The sequence below is a fragment of the Gekko japonicus genome, unplaced genomic scaffold (genome assembly GCF_001447785.1).
Source record: "Gekko japonicus isolate JY-2015 unplaced genomic scaffold, Gekko_japonicus_V1.1 scaffold135, whole genome shotgun sequence".
Lineage (NCBI taxonomy): Eukaryota > Metazoa > Chordata > Lepidosauria > Squamata > Gekkonidae > Gekko > Gekko japonicus.
In genome coordinates, this window is record NW_015175359.1 from 10380 (window position 1) to 20609 (window position 10230).

General features: G+C 46.0%; 1 protein-coding gene across 1 annotated transcript in view; it reads left to right on the forward strand.

The window, feature by feature from the left end:
- Positions 1-8864, forward strand: part of SLC8B1 (solute carrier family 8 (sodium/lithium/calcium exchanger), member B1) — a gene marked incomplete at its 5' end in the record, with an annotated part of 16718 nt that extends 7854 nt beyond the window's left edge. The window contains 6 exons of the mRNA XM_015425288.1: positions 1285-1426; positions 2312-2433; positions 4562-4715; positions 5572-5652; positions 6877-6941; positions 8241-8864. Of these exons, the coding sequence (XP_015280774.1) occupies positions 1285-1426; positions 2312-2433; positions 4562-4715; positions 5572-5652; positions 6877-6941; positions 8241-8441 (765 nt within the window). The remainder of the gene's footprint in view (positions 1-1284; positions 1427-2311; positions 2434-4561; positions 4716-5571; positions 5653-6876; positions 6942-8240) is intronic.
- Between the last annotated feature and the right edge of the window lie 1366 nt (positions 8865-10230).

Consider the following 10230-nt stretch of genomic DNA (forward strand, 5'->3'; position numbering starts at 1 on the left):
CTTGCTACCAGAGATCCTTTAACTGTAGATGTCAGGGATTGAATCTGGGACCCTCTGCCCATCCCCACACCTCACAGTTTCCATACATAGCCATTATGCTAAACCACTATGTGAGCGACTGGCTTGGTTAGTGGAACCGGAACCCTATCACTGTACCCTGTAGTCCTATGAGGGAAGGACAGTAAATTCTCTTTGTTCTCCTCTCAGCTGTTCATGGGGTTTCTTCTGACTGGCTCCAGTTCTGTTTCTGGGAAGATAAGGTTGCCAGCCTGTACAATTGGGGGGGGGGGGGATATGTTCTGCAACGATGGGCATAGAGTCAGCTTTGCCTGAAAAAGGCACTGTGGCATATGGGCCACTGTGTAACTACGGCTGTCTCACTGTGGCCTGACTTTAAAAGTTTCATCACTGGGAGTTTGACTGCAACATGTCTCTTTCCCACACACATTCTTCTAAGGGAGGTAGCTCTTAAGGAAATGGATAGTTCCTGTTTGAGGAGGCTATTGTCACATAAGTATCAGAAGCCCAATTTCACACATCTGGTTTGAGGTGTTTAAAGTCTGAAGTAAGTGTCGTGACCAGTTTGTTTTTCTTGACCAGAGGGAAGAATTTTGGTGAAATAGCCCTTGTGTCACAGTTACCAATATTTCCCCTCTGTGAGGTAATACTTTGGGTCTCGTTTCCCAGGAGGGGAGATGCTCCTCACAGGTCTTGAAAAAGAGGAGGCTGAATCACTAATGTATAGACATGATTGCCTCAGATACAGAGCTTGGGTGGACTGATTAACAGTCAGCCATTTCCTGAGGTGATCACTTTTCTTCCCATTGTTGGCGTCTGCTCTCAGCTGATGAAGAGATGATCTCCTGGCCAGGCTCTCTGGTTGTGAGGAGCAGGTTGTTTTTTGAGAACCATAGTCATTGTGATAGCCTTAATCTACTCTTAATAGAGTTGCAGCCTTGGGAATTTCCCATAAAATAGTGGGCCTACATGAACACCAGGAAACACCAGCTGAAAATGTAGTAAATGCTACATAAAATATGCTGCTATGCAATTAGGGTTGCCTCTTAGACGCCCTTTTAAAGAGTGGCTTGGGAGATGGTTTTATGAGTTTGTTCTATATATTGTGACATCTGAATTTTAAAAAGTGTTTTGGGAGTTCTGGAACCCTAATTCTTGAAGGTATGAGAGGCTAAGGGACCTTGTCACTAGATTGTCCAGCACAAGCTCTCAAGGCAGCCGCCTCCCTCTGTGTCCCATGGATAATTCTCACCCTTGTCTCCTCAGTTGCCTGTGGAGTTGCTGCTGCTGCTGACAGTCCCTGTTGTGGACCCTGACAGGGAGGACCAAAACTGGAAGCGACCTCTGAACTGCCTGCACTTGGTCACTGCCCCCGTTGTTTGTGTTCTCACATTGAAGTCCGGAGAATGTGAGTACTTGTGTTTTCTGGCAGGGCTGCCCCTGCTGACCGTTTGCACATGGGGCTCACGCAAAGCCGTGTGCATGGTCATCACCAGTGACTCATGTTAGATCCCTGGCTCTACTATCCCTCTCTCCAGAAGAAACAAGCTGTTCCTGGAAATCTGGGTTTTTCAAAACAGCTTGCAGGCAGGTACAACATTCCTCTTTTATTTTCTCGTGTGTATAGCTAGGGAAAGTTTCTCTTTTGACAGAACTAGATTCACACTCCAGATTGCCACCACTCTTTCTCATCTCCTGTTCCAGTTTCTCTTTTGACAGAACTAGATTCACACTTCAGTGGCTGTCTACAGATTGTCACCACTCTTTCTCATCTCCTGTTCCGATCTGATGGCTGTCCACTTCTACTGAGTGGTGGCTGAGGGGAACCTCCACATTCAGAGGCACTAAGCCTCTAAATCCCAGAACCAGGAGGAAGCATCATGGGAAGGCCTCAGCCTCTATGCCCTGTTGTTGGCTGCCCAGAGGAACTGGTTGGCCAGTGTGTGAGACAGGATGCTGGACTAGATGGACCATTGATCTGATCTAGCAGGACTCTTCTTATGTTCTGGCTGCATCAGATGACTTGGCAGGCTGACAAGCAAGAGCATAGAGGCCAAAGCGCCCCCCCCGTTCTTTCTTTCCAGCAACTGGAACTCAGAGGTGCACTGCATCTGAACATGGAGGGTCTATTGAGCCATCACAATTAGTACCTGTTGATGGGCCTGTCCTGTTACGAATCTGTCTTTTTAAAGCTTTATAAGAAAAGAGGTCTTCTAATTTTCTCTTAATGGGAGCAGTTCTACCCTCTCTGATGGACAGCCACATTTTTATCTCTTTTCTGCGTCTCTTACAGATGGCTTTTACAAGATCCAGGCTGTCTTCCCAGTATGGGGTGTGGTGATCCTAACAGGGGCCCTCTTGGCTGTGATTGTCTTCTGCACTACAAGGAATGAAGAACCACCCCGATATCACATTGTGAGCACAAGGCCTGCCCCTACTGTTTGACTCCCCTAAATGTCTGGCATCAGTGGTCAAACATCAGTGGGATGGGTGTGTTTTAGGAATCCTTCATCCTCTAGTACATAACCTGTCCTGTGAAACTTAAAATGCTTCATCATGAACAGTAGGTGCACGTAAGGCTCCGACTGTGGGCAACCTATCCCTCGTTTAAGTTACATGTTTTTTACCCTGCTTTTCACTGACTTTAGGGATTCAGAAAGTGGCTTACAAAATAAACACACCCAACAATAAAATTTAAATCAAGACTTAAAGTCCACAGGTCCCCAGTATACCCTTGAAGCAGCTGATGAGCTGAGAGGTTGTCCTGGGCTGGTGATGTTTCTGCCAGCATGATTGTGAGCCATGGGCTAAGAGTAGGACCAAGAGCACGGGCTTCAAATACCTGCAAAAAGAGGTGGGGAGGATACTTAAGCCTGGGTCTTGCTCAGGTAACTCAGATGCTCCCAATTTCCTACCCTTTTCATGCTTACCTTATCTCTCGGATGGGGTCCGAACTGGCAGAGACTGACGAAGAGAGAGATCTTGGAGTTGTAGTAGATAACTTACTGACAATGTTGACACAGTGTGCAACTGCAATAAAAAAGGCCAACGCTATGCTGGGGATTATTAGAAAGGGAACTGAAAACAAATCAGCCAGTATCATAATGCCCCTGTATAAATCAATGGTGCGACCTCATCTGGAGTACTGTGTACAGTTCTGGCCACCACACCTCAAAAAGGATATTATAGCATTGGAAAAAGTGCAGAAAAGGGCAACTGGAATGATAAAAAGGTTGGAACACTTTCCCTATGAAGAAAGGTTAAAGCGCTTGGGGCTCTTTAGCTTGGAGAAACGACGGCTGAGGGGTGACACGTTCGAGGTTTATAAAATTATGCATGGGATAGAGCAGGTCGAGAAAGAAGTACTTTCTCCCTTTCTCACAAGACAAGAACTTGTGGGCACTCAATGAAATTGCTGAGCAGTCAGGTTAGAACAGATAAAAGGAAGTACTTCTTCACCCAAAGAGTGATTAACACATGGAATTCACTGCCACAGGAGGTGGTGGCAGCTACAAGCATGGACGGCTTCAAGAGGGAATTAGATAAACATATAGAGCAGAGATCCATCAGTGGCTATTAGCCACAAAGTCTGGGGCAAGTGATTCTCTGTCATCTTGGTGCTTGCGGGGGGGGGGGCTACAGTGGGAGAGCTTCTAGTGACCTGGCCCCACTGCTGGACCTCCTGATGGCACCTGGTATTTTTGACCACTGTGTGACAGAGTGTTGGACTGAATGGGCCATTGGCCTGATCCAATTTTGGCTTATCTTATGTTCTTATGTTCTCTGTACCAGCTAATTGTCCCTGCCTCTCCCCCTCCCAACTAATAGGGGAAACTAGCACGCAAAGGAAGATATGTATAGATGAAAAACCAAGGGAGACAGGTAGCCAAGGGCTGTGCAGTCCTCTCCATCTTTCACTGCCTGGCTCTGGGACAGCCTGCAGGATTCTCATCAGAGCCTGGATTTTCTTTTGAAAAGAAATAGCTCCACTCCCAAACATAACTGTTCCTGATGTGGCGACTGACTCACAGAAGTGCTGAAATTATTTGGAAAGGGAAATGGGCTAACTAGTAGCAGTAAGGTTTGTGTAGGGGGCAAGGAGGGAAAGAAGACATAGCTGAATGATAGAATTTGTGTATTTATGTATGTAGGGATTCCATGTTCAGTCCCAGGAAAGGTGTAACCTCTGGGCAGAGGGACAGAGAGAATGCTTTGCAGGTTCATCATTCTTGGTTTTTTGCATACTAATGTCTTCTCCTGCTTCTACGGACTATTGTTGACTGTTTACTAGCTTGGACTTGACCCAACCCTGGACCTAGCTCTTGTCTTATATCGTTACCTTTCACTTCTTAACTTCCATGAGGTCTTGTCTTATATCGTTACCTTTCACTTCAATGAAGAAAGGAACTTAGTTGGGTAGCAATTGGCTGCCCCATCAGCTGCAGGCTGCAGCCAAAGGAACTTGAAGTGGTGCAAGGAAAGAACTTTGCAAGTTCCTCACTGAGATTTCGCTACCTGCCTTGTTTGTTTTCTTTTGCAACAGATTTTTGCTTTCCTGGGTTTCCTAGTCAGTGCCATGTGGATCAATGCTGCTGCCACAGAAGTGGTGAACATCTTGAGGACTTTGGGTGTGGTCTTCCGTCTGAGCAACACTGTCCTTGGGCTGACGCTGTTGGCTTGGGGGAACAGCATAGGGGGTTAGTATTGTGGGGACAGCAACATAGGCAGCCCATAAACTCTCTGTCCCAATATGGGGATGGTACTACCGACCTTCATTGTATGGTTATTGTGATGGTTATGAGATAATGGGTTGGGTCCAAGGAACCAGGATCAGTTCTTATGAGCAGTAGACCTGGTGTCCAGATGTTCATGAACCAGATGGATCTCATTTTTCCCCAGCAGCTTCTGGAAGCCATCACACTTGCTCCTAAGGAACAAATTGAGGGGTAGTGCATTGCTGTGAGAAGGGAAGATCAGTAGAAATAGTCCTCCCACACAAGCTGTGTCTTGATAGGGCAAGAAGAGGGTGACTTCTGCCAATTTCCCCTTGAACTGCAGCCCATCCTGTTACTAGAGTCCCTTGATCTTCAAGAACAGCTTTTCAGCCCTGACCTGGGCAAGCGCGATCTCATCAGATCTTGGAAGTGAAGCAGGGCAGACCCTGGCAAGTACTTGGAAGGGAGACCTTCAAGGAATACCAGGGCTGAGATGCAGAGGCAGGCAAAATCAAGCCACCTCTCTGAAATGTCCAAGCCCCCAGTAGGGGTTGCCAGAAGTCACCATGACTTCCACACACACTCACAAAATACTCCCCCCCCCCCAAAAAAAAAGATTAGCTTTTCAGAGCATTGCAGAGAGAAAGGGGACAAGATTCACTTGCTGAACTTGTTCATGGGATCCAATACTTTGTATGTGAAGTGTTTTGAATATTCACAAAGTACTGCTCAATACTATCATATCATCTTGCCCTTTATTCTGTACTAAATCTGTATCAGTAGATGCTTTGTAGTAGTGGTACTACTAATTTTCTTTTCTCCTTCCTCTTTTTTGCAGACACTTTCTCGGACCTCACCATGGCTCGGCAGGGATACCCACGTATGGCCTTTTCTGCTTGCTTTGGAGGCATTATCTTCAGTATCCTTCAGTGATTTGGGGCAAGCTGGAGCATACAAAGGGGCTTCTTCAGCCATATCTGTGTGTGCTCCGCATGTGCTCACAAGGGCGTTTCTCCACACTCATGATCTAAAAGTTGCTGGAAAGCACTGGCATGCCCAGACCTGAAGGAATGGAGAAATAAAATAAACGAATATGTGACTATGGCAAAATTAACACCCTTCATACACAATAGACCAATCTCAGAATTTCAAGAAAAATGAGGGGGGAAATTTCAATTATATAAAAGAAAATCAAGAAAAAAAGGAAATCAAATAAAGGATGATAGAAAGAAGGCTTTAGATAATATGTGTCGTAATAAAAATGTTAACAGATAGGCAGTTAAGATAGAATAAAGTTGCTTAAAAAGAAATGAAAAATTTAAAAGTTAATTTAAGTAAGTTTGACATGATTGGATGATTTAGAGTGTAAAAATGTACTGCTCAATTCAATGTTCCCTCTAAGCTGTGGAGTCTTGTGAGCAAAAATCCTACTTTGTGAGCTACTGGCATTAAAGTTGTGAGCGAGTGATTGGACTACTGCATAAATTAGTTGGCGCTGGAGCCATCCTTCCTGAGCTGAGACAAAAATGTGTGAACCAGAGGCTAAAAAACTGTGAGCTATCTCACACTAACTTAGCTTAGAGGGAACACTGCTTATGTTATGTTTGTAATTTGAAATTGAAATAATTACAAATCACAAAAAATAAAAATTGCTGTCACCCAAATAGTAGGTTATATGAGGGACTGAGGAAATCTGCATATATTCTCATGTGCATTAAAACATGGTTCTTTATCAAAAACACATTTTTTGTTTTTAGATGATGTGTATAGTATACTGACTGATGCACATGAATGTTGAGCGTTTTTAGATGATGTGTATAGTATACTGATGCACATGAATGTTGTAGGAACCATTGTAGAAGTAGTGTTCTCTTGTGTATCGGAGAGAAGGGAGCATGCCTCTTCTAGGACAGTTCGTGGCATCTGGGTTTCTTAGGTGTACATCAGAAATAGGTCTGAATCTTGATCCAGCGAGAGAATGGGGATCTCTCTGCTCAGCTGCCACACTTCACAGGGCACTGATCATTCATTGGATTTGGGGTGGGGGGTTGGGTTGGGGTTTGCCTTTGAGGGCGCCATCAATCTCTACCCTCCAACTTCATTCTTTTTCTAGTCAAGTTATGTTTCCTGAGCTTTCCTGCAGATATGCTTGTTGGAGTTGGACTTGGTTGCCTGCTGCAGATGACAAACACCAAACTGGTAGTGAAGGTAAAGGCAGTTCTTGTTACCAAGCAACACCCCCCCCCCCAGCTTCTGTAGAAGAGGATGAGAGAGTAGAGAAAGAGGCTCTGGGAAAGAGGGTTGCCAGGCCCACTGTGGCCACCGGCAGGGCGGGGGGGGTAGGGTTGCCAGCTCTACGCTGGGAAATTCCTGGAGATTTGGAGGTGGAACCTGGGGGTGAAAGAGGCCTCAGTGGGGTACAGTGCCATAGCATCCACTCTCCAAAGCATCCATTTTCTCCAGGGGAACTGGTCTCTGTAGACTGGAGATGAGCTGTCATTCCAGGAGATCCTTGGGCCCCACCTGGAGGTTGGCATCCCTATGGGAAACAACACTGGATCCAAGAGGCTTTCCTCACCTCTGCAGCATTGCCAGAAGTGCTGCTCCTTGGACAGGTTTGGGTTCAGAGGCCGGGGGATGAGTAGAGGGCAGCACCCTTCCTATTAACCAACCCATTTGTTCTCGTTCGAGGTTAATTTCTGGAAACACTCAGACCCAGCATTTGTTTTTTGTTTTGTTTTTAATCCCAGGACCATAGCCCTACAATATCTCAAATAACTATTGCCCCTGAGAAAGTGCAGAGTGCGTTTTCCTTGCCACAGAGTCCCTTCACTAAAGAGATTAGGGGAGGAGCTGCTGACTTGACATGTTTTGTGTGTGTTTTAAGAGAACTGAAATTCTCAGGGTACCGTTTGTCTGCATACAAGAGGAGCTTTTGTGAGAGGAGCATTCAGCCTGTCGCTGACCGAACTTCTTGCAGTTCATGGTTTTTTTACCCCACTAATTCCGGTGGAGCAGGCTCTCTCCCACAAAAGCTGATCCCTAAGTCCCAGTGCTCCTCTTTGCTTTAGTCCAGGGAAAATGCCCTGTTTCTAGAGCTTGAGCACTGACCCATGCAGAGGTCAGTTAGGGCTTCACATGCACAGCTGGCAGACTTGAGCCCCTGCACATGTAATTCCAGCCATGTTTAAACACTGCCAGGAATCAGGCTGAGAAGACAAGAGTCCCTGGGAAAGACAATAATACTAGGCAACATTGAAGGCAGCGGGAGAAGAGGAAGACCCGACATGAGATAGTTAGACTGAATCAAGGAAGTCACAAAGGCCCTGGGTTTGGAAGACCTGAGCAAGGTTGTTAGCAAGAGGACGTTTCAGAGGTAATTAGTTTTTAGGGTCATCATAAGTCGGAAGTGACTGGATGGCACTTTACGCATGCGTGCATGTACACGGGAAACATGTGAAAGAAGGAGACAGTGCTGATTTATTTCCTCCCCATCTCCTTTTACAGCTGGACTCAGATGGCCTCCTGGTGTGGATCTTGGCTGGAGCTCTGGGTCTTAGCCTGGTGTTCTCTTTCCTCGCGGTGCCTGCCCAGTGTTTCCACCTGAGCCGAGGATATGGCTGTTGTCTCATTGTCTACTACTTGGCGTTCTTGACGGTTGCGCTGCTGACAGAGTTCAGGGTTATCCGTCTGTCCACCTTCTCCTAAGGACGTCTCTTGCCCTAGATCTTGTTTGTGCTGCCATTGACGATGGAGGCGGGATGACAAGCCCCCTCTTGATTGGAATGTCTACTGGACAGTGCCTTGAAGCAGAAAGCAGCCTGTACTGCTGGCAAATACAGAACAGGCCTGCTAACCAAGACTGATTGTTACCGCTGAGGGAAGGAGACCAGTTTGACTCTCAAAAAAGCAAGGCCGCTGTAAAGTCACCAAGGGATGAAGGCACGACCCTCCTAGCTGCTTTGTTGTGACTTTTCTAACCCAGGGCTAAGTGTGCTAAATTGTGCCCCAAAGCCCTTAGGAAGTTGTAAGCCCTGATCAGTATTAACTTTTTCTATCAACAGGCATTATTTTAGATTGGATTAGTGGTGTTACGCTATGTTTTTTCTTCCTTAAACCATTTTTAGCACACACACACACAAAAAGATTTTGGGGAGGGATTTACTAAATGTGGGTTTTAGATCCCTTTTTAGCAAGCTGGAGAGAATAGATTTTTGTCACAGGGCTGAAAGTGGCACGCTTCTGTGAACCCTTGTACTTTCAAAAACGTGCCTCGCAGAGTTGAACAAACTAAAGAGGATTTTCAGTACCTCTGGGGGAAATGACCATCTGCCTCCAGCCTCAATTGTATGTTGTTTCTGGTTTCCCACAAAGCCCTGCTGAAGGCTACAAAAGCCAATGCTTAGAATTTGGTTTATTGTTTTTACTAAATTTGTTTCCTCCTTCCCCACAAATTGCATTTGAATAAGCAATTTTAATGCATTCAAATGCTCTCAGGAGAGTGGGTTCTTCCCACAACTTTCCAGCTTTTGATAATTTCCGTTAAACATGCTGTCTAGGCCAAGTTCGACACCTCTCCATTGCTTTTTGCCTTTTGTAACCTCTGTCTCACCCAGAGCTGAAGGGTTTAGCTAGAGGGAGCCCTGCTTCATCAGACCAGAGGGTCAGCAGCAGCGTGGTTCATGCATTGACCCACCAGATGCTGGCAAAAGGCCAAAAGCAGTGTTGGAAGGGAATAAATAGTCTCTCTTGCTGTTGTCCCATAGCAACAGGTATTGAGAGGCATACTGCCTGTGACCATGGATGTTCCATTTAGTCGTCATGGCTAGGAGATGGTGTGTAGAAATCTGACACAGCCAGGGCTGCTGTTTTGTGCCTTGTGCTTGTGAAACTTCAGTTTCAGAGGGTGGCCATGTTGGTCGGCAGTTGAACAGCTGGATTTGAGTCCAGTAGCACCTTAGAGACTGTGGCCGCAATCATACACACTAAATAATCCACTTTCCAACTGGATTTCGTAGGTTCACGCAGTAAAATCCAGTTGGAAAGGGCACTGAAAGTTGATTGAAAGTGGATTATTTGGTGGCCCTTTCTGTACTGGAGAATCTGAGCCGTCAAGCCTTAAGGCTTGACTTCACAGTTGCATGCATTCCCTCTGCACTGTCCCCCCCCCCCCCCCCCCACCCTTTTCTTTTTTCTAGCCGTAAAATCCAGTTGGAAAGTGCACTGAAAGTTGATTGAAAGTAGATTATTTGGTGGCCCTTTTTGTGCTGGAGAATCTGAACCGTCAAGCCTTAAGGGTTGACTTCACAGTTGCATGCATTCCCTCTGCACTGTCCTCCCCCCAATTTATTCATTTGTGCAGGGCTTTTTTTTGTAGAAAAAGCCCAGCAGGAACTCATTAACATAATATGCCACATCCAACAGCAGAAACGCATTAGCATATTAGGCCACACCCTGACAGTGCAGCCCATTAGCATATTAGGCCACACACCCCGTG